At 38.9% G+C, this 18651-nt stretch overlaps 3 protein-coding genes across 6 annotated transcripts in view; 2 read left to right on the top strand and 1 right to left on the bottom strand.

The window, feature by feature from the left end:
* The window catches only part of LOC134824899 (multiple epidermal growth factor-like domains protein 6), a 97224-nt gene extending 92225 nt beyond the window's left edge, over positions 1 to 4999 (bottom strand). For all 4 annotated transcript variants that reach the window (XM_063836905.1, XM_063836903.1, XM_063836904.1 and 1 more), the window contains exon 1: positions 4968 to 4999. The gene's annotated coding sequence lies outside the window, so the exon portion shown is untranslated. The remainder of the gene's footprint in view (positions 1 to 4967) is intronic.
* The window catches only part of LOC134824900 (low-density lipoprotein receptor-related protein-like), a 29220-nt gene that overhangs the window by 4241 nt on the left and 6328 nt on the right, over positions 1 to 18651 (top strand). The window lies entirely within an intron of this gene.
* LOC134824787 (uncharacterized) lies at positions 5424 to 13068 on the top strand. Its single transcript, XM_063836762.1, has 3 exons — positions 5424 to 5484; positions 6447 to 7595; positions 12965 to 13068. The coding sequence occupies exons 1-3, from the start codon at positions 5424 to 5426 to the stop codon at positions 13066 to 13068; spliced, it is 1314 nt and encodes a 437-aa protein (XP_063692832.1).

Raw genomic sequence — 18651 nt, forward strand, 5'->3', positions numbered from 1 at the left:
AAAGAACCGTCTATGCAACGTCTATGCAACGTCCCTGCACAATGAACACTCTATGCACACTCCCTGCACGGTCAGTCTATGCAACGTCTATGCAACGTCCCTGCACAGTACCATATGAACACCGGCTACTAGCCGGCTACTAGCCGGCTACTAGCCGGCTAGTAGCCACTTTTGTAATAACAGCTCCTCAACTTCACATTACCAACCGGCTACTAACCGGCACTTGAAAAGTGGTCACTAGCCGGCTACTAACCGGTTACTAACCGGCTAGTAACCACCAAGTGGCTACTAACCGGCTACTAATAGGTCTGCTTTAGAGCCGGCTAGTGACCGGTTAGTAGCCGGTTAGTAGCCACTTGGTGGTCACTAGCCGGTTAGTAGCCGGTTAGTAGCCGGCTAGTGACCGCTTTTCAAGTGCCGGCTAGTAGCCGGTTTAGAACCGGCTACTAATAGGTCTGCTTTAGAGCTCGGCTAATAGCCGGCTAGTGACCGCTTAGTAGCCGGTTAGTAGCCACTTTGTGGTCACTAGCCGGCTAGTAGCCGGTTAGTAGCCGGCTAGTGACCACTTTTCAAGTGCCGGTTAGTAGCCGGTTGTTAATGTGAAGTTGAGGAGCTGTTATTACAAAAGTGGCTACTAGCCGGCTAGTAGCCGGCTAGTAGCCGGTGTTCATATGGTACTGTGCAGGGACGTTGCATAGACGTTGCATAGACGTTGCATAGACTGACCGTGCAGGGAGTGTGCATAGAGTGTTCATTGTGCAGGGACGTTGCATAGACGTTGCATAGACGGTTCTTTTGTTGTTGCACGGACGTTGCATAGACGTTGCATAGACTGTCCGGAGCTAAACGACCAACTTCCCGGCCTATCACTCCGCCATATCTGCCGCATGTTTATAAACAGTAAAAACTGGGGTCCCCAGGTTTTATGGAATATGATCAAATACGCCATCACGGATCGGGAAATTGAGCGGCCATCCACACAAAAAAAGCGGCAGCATTTCTTGTTAACGTATTTATTTAAGACATCATTATTAAAATTCTGATACAATAATTTAATTTTAAGAGATTTCACATTTTTAACAAATCCTTCTAAATTCGTATAAATATTCACAATTATTCAGACTATGTAATGTAAATTTACATTACATAGTCTAAATAATTGTGAATAAATTACATCGTATGATCTTCTATCAGGGACGTTCGATCGCGATTTCTAATTAGGCATGCTTAAAAGTTTAAAATGAAAATCATTCCTTTTATCATATAACCCTGTACTAAATTTGTTATTTTCGATAAAAATATCCAAATCCAAAAATGTTGCACGTTTACTATTTATATTCTATATTCGTTTTTTCCAATATTAAACATGGCGGATAAATCTCTAACTATAATTAATGACTTTTCCAGAGACCAGATCCAGTCTTAACCTTAAATTTGACATAACTCAATATAGCTGAAGTACTACTACTAGTAGCTCTGACTCTCTGATACGTCGGATTAGAACCTTTAAGACTGGCCTCCAGCTCGTCATTTTTGAGATTCAAGCAAATCGAGGATGTACAAAGGGTGTAAGATGTTCAGCTCGACAAAATACTGGTAGAAATTATTTCGTTGGCCCTAAAATAACTCCTCCAGATCCAGTTTTTACAATGTTACAGGACTATCGCAGGACTGTCTCAAGAAGTTGTAAGTTTATAAAGAAGCTTAACTTCTTTACAATACATCATCATTAGAGACAGAGTGTGTGGCCGGTGGTAACTCCCCACACCGGTCACCATGTATACAATAAATTAATGTCTCCATCAGGTCTCCAATACGGAGAGTTTAAGTTGCAATTACTTGATAAGATAATAAACCAGATGATGATACAAGTTTGATTGAGAGTTAACTGTGACTCTTTTTCATGAGGTGAGTCAAAGGAAGAATTGAACTTATTGGCACTTATAGCTAGTACCCCGTCGCTAGAGTTCACTTGAACATCATGTATCATGTATATTAAATACCAATTGTTTTCCAAGAAATGCCAAGAAATACAAAAGACCACCAGACTTTGAAGAGCTCGATCAACCTGAAGGTTTCTGGCTCTAACTTTAATGCGAGCCGATATTTCACCCACTGATGACTGAAATGGCTAAAAGTGTGTTCATCAAATATCAATGCCTTTGAAATTCCATGATTTTTCAAATTCTTTCTAAAAAACTTACTTCTTCCATGTCTGGAGGTTTTTTTGTATTTCTTAGCATTTCTTGGAAAAACAATTGGTATGTTTTACCCATACTATTCAAGTGAAATCTAGCGACGGGGATCTTACCAGAACTAATAAGCTAAATTCCTCCTTTAGCGCACCTTATGAAAAAGAGTCACAGTCAACTCTCCATCAAACTTGTATCTTTGTATTTCCTGGCACATCATCCAGTTTATTATCTTATATGAAATGAAATGAAATGAAATGAAATGAAATGAAATGAAATGAAATGAAATGAAATGAAATGAAATGAAATGAAATGAAATGAAATGAAATGAAATGAAATGAAATGAAATGAAATGAAATGAAATGAAATGAAATGAAATGAAATGAAATGAAATGAAATGAAATGAAATGAAATGAAATGAAATGAAATGAAATGAAATGAAATGAAATGAAATGAAATGAAATGAAATGAAATGAAATGAAATGAAATGAAATGAAATGAAATGAAATGAAATGAAATGAAATGAAATGAAATGAAATGAAATGAAATGAAATGAAATGAAATGAAATGAAATGAAATGAAATGAAATGAAATGAAATGAAATGAAATGAAATGAAATGAAATGAAATGAAATGAAATGAAATGAAATGAAATGAAATGAAATGAAATGAAATGAAATGAAATGAAATGAAATGAAATGAAATGAAATGAAATGAAATGAAATGAAATGAAATGAAATGAAATGAAATGAAATGAAATGAAATGAAATGAAATGAAATGAAATGAAATGAAATGAAATGAAATGAAATGAAATGAAATGAAATGAAATGAAATGAAATGAAATGAAATGAAATGAAATGAAATGAAATGAAATGAAATGAAATGAAATGAAATGAAATGAAATGAAATGAAATGAAATGAAATGAAATGAAATGAAATGAAATGAAATGAAATGAAATGAAATGAAATGAAATGAAATGAAATGAAATGAAATGAAATGAAATGAAATGAAATGAAATGAAATGAAATGAAATGAAATGAAATGAAATGAAATGAAATGAAATGAAATGAAATGAAATGAAATGAAATGAAATGAAATGAAATGAAATGAAATGAAATGAAATGAAATGAAATGAAATGAAATGAAATGAAATGAAATGAAATGAAATGAAATGAAATGAAATGAAATGAGGTATTTATATCCCGCTCATATGATTAACCAACAACACAAGGAATGTGGTTAACCATGTCAGAGCGGCTGACTGTGAGTGATTTGAGCAAGAGTGTTAAAAGTGAACTAAAGTATAACTCAGCATAAGGCAAAGACAAAATTAAAACATCTTTTATTGTAAACCACACTAAACTAAATAGAAGCATAAACCATACAGTACATGTAGGTATAATAAAGGTTAGTACAGTGACATAATCAATCAAGAAAGAATCAGATCCAAGTAAGTAAGAGATCAAGGCATAAAATGGAGTGCGGTAAAAAATAAAAGCCAATGTGTTTTGCAAAGTGAAGACAATGGAAAGAAAAACATCAGAACTGATTATATAAATGATTCTTTAACGTTCGCTTGAAACAGTTGGTATCATTGATACATCTCAACATCAGGGGAAGAGAGTTCCATGCAATCGGTGCATGGCTTGAGAAACGTCTGTCATCAACTTTGGATCTTTTATTCTTTGGTACCTTGAGCATGAGATGGTCATCAGGTCTCTTCGACCTGGTCATGGTCATGGTGTTTGAGAGTTCTTTATCCATTACATCCACATCCAGTAGTGCTTTGAGGTAATCAGGTGCAGTACCGTGAACTGATTTGTGGGTTAAAAGACAAACTTTAAAGAAGATTCGTTGGTCTATAGGGAGTATGTGGGCCTTCTTATAGAAGGGAACCAAGTCCGTGGTCCTCTCTTCTATGTTATAGATGAAACGAACTGCCCCATTAAGGGTTGATCTAAGTTTGTTCAATCTGGTCTTGGGTAGATTCATGTAAAGAGAATTACAGTAGTCTAATTTAGATATGACCAGTTGTTTCACCAGCACCAATTTAATGCCTCCATCAAGGTAACGACCAATGGTTCTTAGATTCATCATTGTCCAGCTGCATTTCCTTTTGACATTATTGATCTGTCTTTCCATATTTAGAGTTTCATCAAATTTGACACCCAGACTCTTCCAGCTGTCTCCTTTACACTCCGTAGGCAGAATTTCAGTGCTTCCAAATTGCAGTCTGACACTGAGTTCACACTTTTTTAGAACATGGCTCTTTCCTAACACCAGTAGTTCTGTCTTTGTTTCGTTCAGTTTCATGTAGTTGTTCACCATCCATGCTTTTATCTCTGCAAGACATTTGTTTGTTCTGTCTTGGACATCAATGAACTGTACCACACGGTTTGGTTTAAATGAGATGTACAGTTGAGAATCATCTGCATAGAGCTGTATATCAAGACCATATTTGGCCGCAATTTTCTGGAGAGCTTTGATATAAAGGATGAAAAGAATAGGCCCCAAGAGTGATCCCTGGGGAACTCCAAACAGCAGCTCCAAGAAAGATGAAAGAGTATCATCAATCTTAACACAGAAGTGTCTTTTCTCAAGGTAGGACTTTATCCATTGCAGTGCACTTCCAGTAATTCCATAGTCCTTCATAAGCTTTTCCAATAAGACTGTGTGATCAATGGTATCAAATGCTGCATCAAGGACCGAAAGACAAAATGACAAATTGTCAGTTCTTAAAAAAACTAAACAACTGCTTTGTAATAATTCGATACCTCAAATTATTTGTTATATAGTAGTGTTGAAAGTATTAAAATAGTTGTAACCTAAATTCTCCGTATTGGGGGCCTGATGTTTCATTTTTGTAACTCAAAAAAATGTACTCATTCAATGGTCGTTAAATTTTTCAAAAATGAAACTACGGGAATTTTATCAAAATTGGCATTATTTTTTAAAGTATTGAACGTTTTACAATAATATCAAAAACAAAAAAGAACTGAACACAATTTTGAAACTACTGTCTTCTAATTTAATTGTTCTTTATTTCACCTACTTCTGGCACTGCTTCAGATGTGTAAACAAATGACGTAATCCATATGCCTTTCTTTTCTTTTCCGAATGACGTCAACAGCTCACACTCTTCTCTCCGCACAAAATATAGCTAAGCATGTTCCAATGGCGTAATATAACACATAGCCTTGGCTGCGTTTATGTCTCCCTCAATGTGACCAATGCTCACATCGTCCTTGAACCTGGTTTCCAGTGGAGCCGTCCAGCAGGCTGGTTGGCGAGGTTCGATCATACCGGGGCAATCTCGAGCAGGCAGAGAACATTCTTCTTTTGGAGGCCATTCTATTTCTTCGACAACAGGGCATTCCTCGACAGCAGGGCATTCTTTTTCAGGGCATGTGACAGCAGGGCATTCTGTTACAGGGAATTCTTTTTCAGGGCAGAAAAGACCAGGGCATTCTTTAACCGGGCATTCTTTTACCGGGCATTCTTCAACCGGGGGGCATTAGAAGATTAGACAACATCGCATTCCCCATCAACGACGGATACGGCCTTGTATATCTGCACGTCGATATACAAGGCCAGATCCAGTCTTAACCTTAAATTGGAAATAATATTCACACAGTGGCGCGCAACGAAGGGCCCCCGCCGACCCCGCTGTGTAGGGGGCGCCATCTTAGGGGGTCGCCAAATCGTCGTTTGAATGTGGAACGATTTGAAAAAACTTAACTACAGTACTAGCAAAACTGCGCGCGCTTTGATCTAGAAATACACTTTTTTAGAGATTTTACCGGCGTTTCTTCTGAAATCATCTAATTTGTTCAATTTTAGGGAGGGGCGACAAAGGGGAGGGGGCGCCAACAGGAAGGCTATTTTTCAGCAAGAGGCGCCAACAGGCAAAGTTGCGACACTGTGCTCACGGGCTGAAAAACCCGGATACGTTAGATTTGAACCTGTAAGACTGACCTCCAGCTCGCCATTTTTGACTTCAAGCAATATTATACGGAGAGTTTAAGTTACAATTGTCTGATAATATAATAAACCGGATGATGTACCAGATGATACAAGTTTGATCGAGCAATTTGACGATCACATACTCGGATGTTAACAAAAGAATGTAGTCCCATCATTGAACGACGTGCTGATATACAAGCAGCAAATCTTAAACTAACCCAGGGAACCAGCTGAGCTCACTTATCTTATTCACAATCCAATGATGATCTCTCTGACAATTCTTCTCTCAGTGGTGGGACTAGCCGCCAGTGGCAGCGCCTGTGACACCAGCTACAACAAGATCATCAACTTCCCCGCTGCTAGCAACGCCAACTACATCAGCTTCAACCCTAAACTTCCTGCCCTGACTGGATTAACTGTGTGTGCTTGGAAGCAGGACACGGAGAATGGACAAGCTAGATTCTGGTTCAGCTACGCAGTTCCTGGAAACGATAACGAGATCATCTTGGGAGACGCATCGGGTGTTCACAGATTTTATGTGAGGAGAATCATGACTAAATCTCCTGTGCTACCAGCTAATAAGGGCAAGTGGGTCCACGTGTGTGGTTCCTGGAACTCAGAGACTGGAAATGCCGTCATCAGTATCAACGGAAAAGCAGTCAACACTGTCGTGGTCAAGAAAGGAGAGGCTTTGACAGCAGGAGGTAATCTGGTTATCGGACAGGAGCAGGACAGTGTAGGAGGAGGGTTCAGCTCTGCCCAAGCCTACATTGGAAACCTCTACAACATCAACATGTGGGACAGAGCTCTCACTCAAGCTGAAATTACTTCTATCTTCAATGAAGGTATGTGTGGGATCTTCTTTGCTGGTTTGAGTGGTTCGGAACCCGTCATATCTTACGCTGATATTCTGGCCGAAGAAATGCATGGAGACGTATCCGTCGTTGATGGGGAGTGCGAAGTTGTCGAATGCCTCCCGGTTGAAGAATGCCCCCCGGTTAAAGAATGCCCCCCGGTTGAAAAATGCCCGGTTAAAGAGTGCCAAGCTTGTCCTGAACAAAAATGCCCAGCTCCTTTCTGTCCTGAAACAGAATGCCCTGAAAAAGAATGCCCTGAAAAAGAATGCCCTGAAAAAGAATGCCCTGCTGTCGAGGAATGCCCTGTTGTCGAAGAAATAGAATGCCCTGCAAAAGAAGAATGCTCTCTGCCTGCTAGAGATTGCCCCGGTATCGAACCTCACAAACCAGCCTGCTGGACGGCTCTAGAGGACACCAGGTTCAAGGACGATGTGAGCATTGGTCACATTGAGGGAGACATAAACGCAGCCAAGGCAGCATGTTACGCCAGCGGCACATGCGAAGCTCTGACTTGTTCTGAGAGAAAAGGAGCAGTTTCATGTGAGCTGTTGACGTCATTCGGAAAAGAAAAGATAGGCAAAGGTATGACATCATTTGTTTACGCTTGTTAAAACTTAAACATTGCCAGAAGTTGGTTAAATAAAGAACAATTAAATTAGAAGACGGTAGTTTCAAGATTGTGTTCATTTTTTTTGTTTGTTGATATTGCTGTAAAGCATTTGACACTTTTAGATTAGAATTCTGATAAATTCCCGTAGTTTCATTTTTTGAAAAATACAAATTGAACGACCATCGTTGAATAAATATGTTGTATAGATACTATGAAAATGAAAGATCTGAGTACAAATTCAAGTTTAATTTCTTTACAGACTCCCCTACAATAAACTATCTCCATCAGGTCTCCAGTACGGAGAGTTTAAGTTATAATTGCCTGATAAGATAATAAACTGTATGATACAAGTTTGATTGAGAGTTAACTCTTTTTCATGAGGTGAGCTAAAGGAGAAATTGAGCTCATTGGCACTATAATAGTTACTACCCCGTCGCTAGATTTCACTTGAACAATGAACATGATGGGTAATACATTCCAATTGTTTTCCAACGACTACCAGGAAATACCGAGAATAACCTCAAGACCGGCAGACCATGCTATAGAGCTTGATCTACCCAAAGCAATTCGCCAATCTGTATCCACTATCGACCAATCAAACTCAAGGACCAGTGTAACGTGCCAAACATCAACTCCCAACCACAACCCACATCTATAACTTTCTATGATGTTGATAACTTGAGATGCAGGGAGAATGAGGGGTTGAGAAGAGGAGCGATGATTAAAGAAAAAGAGAGGATTAGATTGAGAGGGATGTCGAGTTTCAGTTAGAGGATTAGAGGGAGACGTAACGCAGTTTTGCTAGTACCTCAGTTGAGTTTTTCAAAATTGTCCCACATTCAAACGACGATTTGAATGCACAGCGGGGCCCTTCGTTGCGCCACTGGTTGAGAGGGAGACTTAAAAGTAGGAGGAGGGGTTGAGAAGTGTATATGAACAACTTTTGAAATCATCTAATAGATCACGTGTTGTAGATCACGTGTTGTAGATCACGTGTTGGAGATCACGTGTTGTAGGTCACGTGTTGGAGATCACGTGTTGTAGATCACGTGTTGTAGATCACGTGTTGTAGATCACGTGTTGGAGATCACGTGTTGTAGATCACGTGTTGGAGATCACGTGTTGTAGATCACGTGTTGGAGATCACATGTTGGAGATCACGTGTTGTAGATCACGTGTTGGAGATCACGTGTTGTAGATCACGTGCTGGAGATCACGTGTTGTAGATCACGTGCTGGAGATCACGTGTTGGAGATCACGTGTTGACACTCGTTCAGAGTAGTCAATTGTTCGCCCCACAAAGACTTTTAATCATTAGTTATTTATATCTTTTTGGTGGCTAACAGTAAGGAACTAAGGAAAACAGATCAATGTAGCAATGTACAAGTTTAATTCATACAGCATTACCAACAATTGTACCAGCATCCTATAATTGTTAACCAGAGAGTGTAGTCCCATCATGGAACAACGTGCAGATGAGCAAGCAGCCAATCTTTAAATGACCTGGGCACTAACTGAGCTCACTTATCTTAACTATAACAATCGGTTATTTCGAGGGCTGTGGTGAAACACCCAGTTTACCGACGGTTATTACCCAAGTAAGCAAGTATAATAAGGTGCTATGATTCTAAAATCATAGGCAACAACTTGTTGTTACATAGACTTAGAGGCCGCAGAATTATGAGGACTACCAGATCCTGGTGGAACCTAAGCGATCCATGATATCACGACAGGCCCTAGCCAACAAGCAGGGACTTACAAATTGTAATTTAAGTCAGCATGTCAGTTATACGATCAGCCGTGAGTCTGAGCTGATAATTCCAGATCAGTGCAGGTTATTAATAATTATAGAAGTCTCAGTCCAGGCTGAGGCTCGTATAATATGCTCGTGCGCTTCCAAGGTCTATAACTTCTTTAGAGATTGTCCCAACTTTCTTCTTAAACAAGAAATCAAAAGAAAACAGAAAAATAATTAAGATTAACTATAAAAACAGAGTTATTACCGACTCACAAGATATAGCCTACAGTTTTAATGATTATTTTACTAATATAGCTGAGAACCTAAAAAGCGATAACAATCTGGTTCGCGGTGTAGGATCAGTAGAACATTCTTTTCCCCAATCTAGTCGATGCGATTTTGATATGGAGCTGAAGGACTCCTCGCCCTCCGAAATCGCTGAAATCATACACGATCTTAAGAACAAATCGACTTCAGATATGAATATACAGCCTCTTAAATAGGTTTGTAATGTGCTGTCTCCAGTAGTTAATCACCTGATCTCACACTCCCTTCACGAAGGAGTATTCCTCGAAAAGCTCAAACTTGCTAAGAGTATAATAAGGTTATCCCACTCCATAAAGGAGGATCGCGCAGCAAAATTACAAACTACAGTGTACAGACCAATCTCGCTTTTTTCCTGCTTCTCAAAGATATTCGAAAAAGTAATGCATGCACGTTTAGTAAAGCACCTAAAATCACGTAATATTCTATATAGTATATGCGTCGAAATTTGGTTTTAGATCGGGTCACAGCTGTGAACATGCGTTGCTTGAAGCTCAGTTTAACTTACATAAAGCTCTAGAAAGGAAGCAAGTGTCAGCATTACTGCTTCTTGACTTTTCCAAGGCGTTTGACCCTTAGAATTTAGATGGCAAGTACGTACGGTACAGGGCTATAAGTACGTACGGTACATCTACTTTTAAAGGTACGTATCGTACAGGCACTGTAAGGTACAATTTTTTTTCAAATTTTTAGAATAAACTTTAGTGAATTACTTGCAATTTTTGATTAGTATTATCATCATAATTTTTGAGATAGAAGTCGAAAATAAACACAGTGGTTAAAACAATAAAAGATTTAAGAGGAAAATTTGTGTACCGGATCGCTCTTAATTCCGGTACTACACTACTACTACTTATACTACTTGTAATTATCGTTAAACTCAAAGCTTCATCCTTTTGTTGCAGTATACGAACACCAGCTTTTCAGCTAGCTCGGGTCGCAATCTTAATCTACGCTTGTCCATAATATACTCGTAAGCTCTAAAATTGGTCTCACAAATTGACGAAGAACTTAAAACACTGAATACTATTTGGGCCAACTGTTTAAGCAGAAAAAGTTCTCCTCCAAAATATTTCCAGTATATTGACGGATTAATAAGCTTCATAGGTTCTGATTCCGCAACAGTGTAGGGTTTTAACCCTTCTCTGTCGTTTAACCGGTACCGTCTAGTTTTTGTTTCCATTGCTATCAACTGGATTTGTACCTTTCAGCATACTTAATATATAAATATTTGATTTTGGTATATATTGCGCTGACGGTTAATATCGTAAATATTTGATTTTGATGTATTATATTTATATTGGCATTGCGCTAGCTGACGAGTAATATCGCAACTATATTGCGCTGGCCAGCGCTGGCTGACGAGTAATATCGCAAGTATATGATTTCGATACATTGCGCTGGCCAGCGCTGGATAGCGCTAGTTGTCGCCATCCAGCGCTAGTTGTCGCGTTTTGACTATCGCAAAAGAACCCATTATCTTAATATTTACCAATATCCTCAAACTTCAATGAACGTGTCCATAATCCATATTGATATAGTTCTGCAGAGTGCAGACTGCTAACCTATTATTGTCCAGGTCAAGCTGTAACAACAATTCCAACTGCTCTCTACTTTATGAAAAACAACGTACTATAAAGCATAAGTTTCCTGTTTATTAATCCATTTCTTTGATAAATAGATTCCACATATTTTCATAATCTAATTTCCGAGCAAGGTACATGTCTCCTGATTTCTACAATGATGTTTCCAATCTTTTCCTAGATCGAAAAACACATACCTTCGCTGTGACACAAGGCACATTTCCGTTGATTCATAATTATTGGGGGGCGGAGGCTGCATTAAATCACATACGGTCAGCGACTGAATTTGTAAACAAATATTGGTGACGTGGTCTTCAATTTTGCAACCTGTTCTAGATTTGAATGTCCATTCATGCAGTTTTAGCGAACTTCCGTCCTAGTTTATTTCATATATTGTAAACTATTCTGTAAACAATTATCTTTAAGACCTACAGCCGTCGGAAACGGCTGTATCTTTTATACTTTTTAATCTACGGACTGTTAGATACAGGCTAAAATTGACTGGAAAAGCGTCTATCCCTGAATATATAATTATATGTACGTATGTCGTATATATGTATCACGACAATCTGTCGTAAAACAGGGTTTCAGAAATCAATTTCCCGATACTTGAAAGTTTTTTTTGCAGTCGATTTGGTCAACGTCTAGAATGACTCTAGACGCCCTGCAAAATTTGATAAAGTGAATCGTTACCTATAAACTAAAATGACCCAATTCCCATAACACAGAAAATGAAATTTGTCGATCCATGCTTCAAACTGTGGGGTCACGAAATCCTCTCCGAACCTCCACGTGGTGTGGGCTGGTCGGCACTAACGGGTGGTGTGCTCTTTTGTTAAATACAAAGGTTGGGCCTTGCCAACTCAAAGTTCCCATAGGAACCAGGAAGTCAACACTAACAGCTACCAAGCACCAGGAAATTTCTCTTTCAGAAATCAGGTTACAAGATAAGAAGATAGTACACGCACAAATGACGACACGTTAGACACAGATACCTTGCTCTAAAGCTCTAAGAGCTATTAAATCATCAGGAAATTCTCTTTCAGCTTTCAGGTCCCATCGAAGTCACCCACCACAAAGCTTAGAGTTAGGGATCCCAATTCGCTCATTTTGACTACAAGGACACACTGATAATTAGTAGTCTTGGCACTTTTCCCTCCGGCCTCCAGTAACCACTTTTCAGGTCTTCTCAGCAAGACAGCTAAGGACTCATCTTGAGGCCATCACATTTAGGATTAGGGGACCGGGTTAGCTTTGCCACATTGAAGTGTGACTGTACGCTCATCTAGTAGCAGTGGGGTTAGACTGACACCCTTCTGCAGAAGTGCTGAGATGTTTTATCACAGCCTGTCCCATTACACGGGGAACCCTTAGATCTGCAGTACCCTGGTGGACAGCATAGCTCACTAAAGCATAGCGGAACTAGTTCTGAGACGCAAAACTAACCGGACCAGGAATAAACATTAATGCAATGCTTCGGGGATGAAAATAGGACATACAACTTTTAACGAATGCATTACTCAAACTTTGGATTCATTTTGTTAGCTTGACGTTACATGGTAACATTACAGGACAGACAATCCTCCTTCAGGTTCATTGAGGAAATCGTACCCGCTATTTGCGTTACACATGGCAAGTATCTGGACTAATGATAACTTAGGAATTAGGATCCCCATTACTTATTAATTCCTCTCAGATTCCCAGGCTGCATTTAAAGGGCTTAACAGCACTAGTTTTAACTCCAGGTTCGTTCTGAACAACTCAGACCAACTCAACTCACTAGGTATTCACATCGAGTAGAACTTAGATATTCCAGGACATGTAGGAGTATACGGTAAAGAACCTGCGGACGAATTCGCAAGGGACGATCAATCCAACAACATCCCCATATGACATGAACCCTTCCTCCCAATTAGGCCACACTCAGTGACAAAGGAAAATCTCACTTGAGATGTTCCTCCACAAACATAAATACAGGAACTTTAATTTTTCTTGAACTCACATCATATGGCTATCATGATAGTCGCTGTCAGGATAGGTCACAGCCCACTAATTTACTTTCAGAACGTGGCAAACAACGTTAGCTTCGATACGCAAGATTGTGAACACTTTTCAGGAGAAGCAGAAACACCCCAGCACCTTCTCTGCAAGTGCATCCAGATTATGACGCTCAGAATGACGATAATTGATAAACCCTACGGAGGATCTTAATAACTTAGTAACAGTAAACTGAACCATATCTTCAAATTTGAGGAACAGTCTATTAGACTGGATAGGGAAAACCCTTTTGGGTAACCTCCTTGGATTCCTCACCAGGAACTTTCGCTAAATCCCACACTAGGAACTCAACTATAGGCCCATCTCCGCATAGAGACATATCTCCCAGGCTTTGACCTTGCTCGGAAGTCCTTTGTCTGCCCGCAGAAGTACTACAACGGAAGTGGGTTTGCTCTGAGACACGTAGTGACAGCTTCAAGACTCCAGGGGTCTGTTGCATTGATATTTATTATTTTATGATTTCGTATATACTTTGGGAGTCCTGGCGTGCAGCTAGCAGGAGTTGCATTCTGTGGGCACGGTGATAAGACCTCCCTCATAAAGTATGAGGCCAGAAACCGTTGACCAGAACAGAGAGAGAGCAGAGAGCTTCAAACTATGTATCAAACTGTGAATTGTTATCATTTTCGTGTAGTTCTTGTTTGACAAGCTCGCTTTCCCATTCCTTCATATCAGTTCCTTCGTCATTTATCAATTACTTTGATAATAAATGGATAGCATATTTACTCCTTGTACATTATAATGCGCCGTGAAGTCGCTGTATTTATATATCAATATGTTCATTGTCTATATCCGAAATCAATTTTATTGAGGGCTGAAATAATTGGAGTGTTCAAGTAAAACTAAATTTAACTGTTTAGGGTTATGGTTAGAGTTAGTTATGGTTTATAAGGTTATGGTTATCTCCGATACTTCGGGTTTGTGTGTATGGTTTGGATTGGGTTGAGTATTGATATAAAACCGTTTTATTATCAACAGCTTCTTTATTTTATTTTATTTTGACTTAAAATACCCAATCAATTTCTCAGGACAAACAATCAAAATTAAATGTAGTAACACGATTTATTTAATTTCATTTTCAATTGTTGGCACTGAGTTTACTGTTTTATTAGAAATTTCTTTGAAAGAATCATCAGCAGTTGGAATTGTAGTACATTTTTTTCATCAAATAGATCAGAGCAGTTGGAATTTGTGTTACCTGGACAGTGGACAATTTATAGATTACCAGTCTGTAGGACTAGGACTAGGACTATATATTATCACATACGACCTTTTGATTGTGCAATTCGATTAAAAGTTCCTTTGAGATCCTTGCACCTCTTAATATTGCTTCTGCGGAACACTCCTGGCTTCTCAATACTCCTTCCGCGGAACAAGTAGAGATCAGTTGGAATTTGTGTTACCTGGACTATTAGATTCGAGTCTGTAAGTGTAGGACTAGGAGTCCGAGTATAATATTAAAGTCACTATTGCATTGTATTGTGACAGTATATTAAAGTGTGATCGCCTGAACGGAACCCCTCCGCGGTTTCAGTTCCTTGTTTAACACTGCCGTACAGCAAGGACATTCGCCGGGTTCTCCATAGGAGTTTAGGCAGAAACTTGCAGAAACTTTTCCGTTGCAGAAACTTTTCCGGTGCCACGCACAATCTAATTGCAAAGCGGTGCCAGTCATTAGTCAATTACCACCAGAAATAAATCATGTTTTTCAGTTTGAGTCAAAGATTCACGCGTTGCAAGGAACGTAGCCATTTATAAAACTGGACACGTTGCAGGGTACGATAGATTTAGAGTAATTTAGTATGGCTCCTGTCTTACGGGCCATATTGCATGCTTCAAGTAATGCTTTAAATTCTTTCTGTTTAACTTTATCAATTTGACAAAATTCATAATCATGGATAGGGTGGACCCCTGCCAGTGTCTCTCTTTCCCAAACAAAATAAAATGATATTAATTTGAAAAACCGTCCGCAAATGCAAAATGATACCGAGAATGAAATTGGTCGCTCGCTTTTCCCATTCATTCACGACTTACGAATTGTAATAAGTTTCAATTAATTATATCAATCTGGTAATCTTGTTTTGCTCTTATGAGTGGGTCAATCATTTATTTTTAATTGTAGTTGACGAAATGAGAGTCTCCACTCAGTGTGTTAAAACATAATTCTTTGTCGACGTTTCGGCTACATGCCTTTGTCATAAACAGGACGTACTGAAAACTTACATAGCTGCAAAGATGTGGATTCTTTTAGCCATTATATTTTATGTTTCTTTTGGATAAATTTGTGATTGTTGTTGTGTTTCAAGATGTTATTTTTTTGTTGTTATATTTCGTAGTATTAATAGATTATTTTAACATTGTATCTTTGCAGCTATGTAAGTTTTCAGTACGTCCTGTTTATGACAAAGGCATGTAGCCGAAACGTCGACAAAGAATTATGTTTTAACACACTGAGTGGAGACTCTCATTTCGTCAACTACAATTAAAAATAAAATTATATCAATCATTCAATCACATATGCTGCAAAAATCTCTTTGGGTTGCTTTCGCGTCGCTACCTAGTAATAGTATTTCGGGATAAGGTTGGTAGTTAGTGTCCAATTAGCTGATGTTTATTGAATCTTTATTGCGTAAAGTGCGCACGAACCAATTATGGTTATTAGTACTTTAGTATTACTATCAGTTTGCCCGACGCGATGGATGACACTGGTTTTTACCTGATATTCCAAATTTTATAAATATTTTAATTAAGGCAAACTTTCCGGTAGATTTTCAGAATGCTTAAACAATTATCTAACTTAAACAAGACATCAAATTTTGAATAAAATATCTCCTTTATGCTGTAAAATTGACTTGAAATGTTGTTACTTTGTCAAAAATCAAGGTTCAAGAAGAACTGAGCACATAATTTTGATCAAATTGGATATTATATGTTCAGAATTTCTAATTTCTAATTTCTATGTTTCAAATGAATGAATAATTTATCGTGTTTTAACGTTAGCTTGGGGAGGCTCAGGGTTTTCATCTCTTCAAAATAAAATTCTGCCCTGGGTTGCAGCAGTATGAAATAAATGATAAATTAGGAGTGGGAGTATAACCATACGTGTTAATTGCTTGTTATTGTTTTGTTTAATTAAGTTAAACAATTCATCGACAATTATTTCAGAATTTGTTCCATCCGCACACTGATTTTGATAAATTTTGTGGACGTGGCCCAATTACTATGCCAAATCGACATACTATATACCCAAAACTGACATTATAGGTTAAATTGTAGCTAGCGGTATTTTGAACTCGTATAGGAATCTTTTTTTTTTTTTTTTTTGTCGATGGGCGCTCACTCTACCTCCCCGGGTTTGCGGGGAGGCTACGTCCGCCTTGTGGCTAACGTCTCTTGGAGCTCCTTTGGTTGCGGAGGTGTACCGAAAGCTCGGCTGGGATGGCTGACTCGCTGAGCCGGCACGAACCAAATGGACATAACATTGCTGTTATGACCCGGTGGAACGGCGATACCCCTAAAAGTATCTGCCATATGTTCCGTCATCGGGGGACTTTCTGAGTCCATAGAAAGTCAACTGTCGAAACAGCCTCCCGGAAAATTGGGTTTGATAATGCGAGAAACTACCACTTCCACTGTTATCTGGCTAACAGCTCCGCTAGGTGTTTCTCGATATTTACTGTGCTTGATGTTTGTTGTTTTGCCGTGATTTGTTTGGTCGCGCGCGCACCAGTTTGGTGATAAATTTGTGGCTTTCTTTACTATGTATGTCTTTGTCCGCGCGTTCCGTGTTTTCAGTAGACCCCTTTTGCCGTTCTCTCTGTTTATGTGACGAGCTATTGTACTGTTTTGGCATATTTGTGGGTTTTAAGTACCATTTGTCCATGGTTGGGTCGTTTTAATATTCTACTGTCCGTAGCGGAAAGGAGCTTGCCGGGCTCCTGTGTGAGTGAGGTGGAGTGGAGAGAGGCCAGGTATGTGCTGGTATTTGATCTGATCCAGCCAGACGACGTTTAGCCTGCCGGACAATGAGGGGCAGTTACCATCCCTTACCAACGTGGAGGTCACTCTGAGGTTGCTAGTGGGTCCAGAAACAACAGGGGGGATGGAGTGAGTGATCCCTGCAGTTTGCTGGCTAGCCACCCCAGAGCGGGCGGGGTTGTGAAAGCCGTGCTCAGACTAGGCACCCCACCCGTCGTCTCTTCTTGCAGTAGCAAGGCGTGTTAGTTGATGAGGACTAACACAAGGGACGTATAGGAATCTTTATTAATAGGGAAAAAATGGCTGAGTTATCAGCCAAAAACTATGTGCCCATATTTGAGCGCACGCACCAAATTTGATAGATTTTGGCCCATATAAACTGGTTAAAGCCTAAAGTTTAACTTTAACTTTAAGTAAATATTCAATATGAATTAGGATGCTTATAGTTATAGGCGAAAAATCCACCGAAAATGAACATCTTATTTCTGATCTCGCATTACGTGTTAAGGTTTCAAAAAAATTAACGGCCAATTTCCCAAATTTCCCTGGAAAAATTTAGAATCAGTATGCCACTCTACGTATGTGTTTTTCCAAAAAGAAAGGTTTGTGACAAAGGTACCGCATTAAATCGAATTTCAATACAAAGTTTCCACCCGGATCCATTTGATTCATGTTATACGGAAAGAATTCTATAATTACCATTTATATTCACGTTGTATCAAATTAAGTTAAACATAATACGTTGGAGAAGACATGGTATTGGTGCAGGATCGGTCTCATTTTGCTCTGATTAGCGGCTATATTCATCCGAAAAGTTTGTCTGGTTCTGCAATTATTCCAGCCTAAATTTCATTAAGGCAAAAAATGTGATTGATTAGCTCAGTTAGTCATAAGATTATAAGATTATAAATCACGCGGCTTTGTATTCAAAACCAACGTACCGCTTATAAATTTTCTCTATAATCATTTCCAAATCATTTCTATCTTGTAGGGAATATTAATAGGTTAGTTGACTTTAAATTAACATTAAATGTCTTGTTATCGCCATCCATTTTTATCAATGTTCGTATTTTACGTAGGATTGCATGATACATACAATTTTAAATAAGTTTCTACATGCGTTGATAAGCATATTGATATACCATCAATTCTTTTTTATGATTTATCTCAATGCCTATATTGATTCAATTGCAGCACGATTGGGACGTACCACCAGTCGAGCTCGCAGCCCCAGTAAACAGAAAAATTAATCAATTTCTAGTGATTGGGATGAGAATTGTTTCATATGTGTCTTATGGAGGAGGAAGAGGAGGAGGAGGAGGAGGAGAAAGAGGAAGAGGAGGAGGA

The sequence above is a fragment of the Bolinopsis microptera genome, chromosome 13 (genome assembly GCF_026151205.1).
Source record: "Bolinopsis microptera isolate Bmic1 chromosome 13, MBARI_Bmic_1.0, whole genome shotgun sequence".
NCBI lineage: Eukaryota > Metazoa > Ctenophora > Tentaculata > Lobata > Bolinopsidae > Bolinopsis > Bolinopsis microptera.

What these genes read in the sequence shown, in the direction of transcription:
- LOC134824787 (XM_063836762.1), top strand. Translation starts at nt 5,424, where the DNA reads ATGCTCACATCGTCCTTGAACCTGGTTTCCAGTGGAGCCGTCCAGCAG. An exon ending in CCAGCAGGCTGGTTGGCGAG is followed by an intron (nt 5,485 to 6,446) that starts GTTCGATCATAC and finishes TTCTTCTCTCAG; the next exon opens with TGGTGGGACTAGCCGCCAGT. An exon ending in AAAAGAAAAGATAGGCAAAG is followed by an intron (nt 7,596 to 12,964) that starts GTATGACATCAT and finishes AATTCCTCTCAG; the next exon opens with ATTCCCAGGCTGCATTTAAA.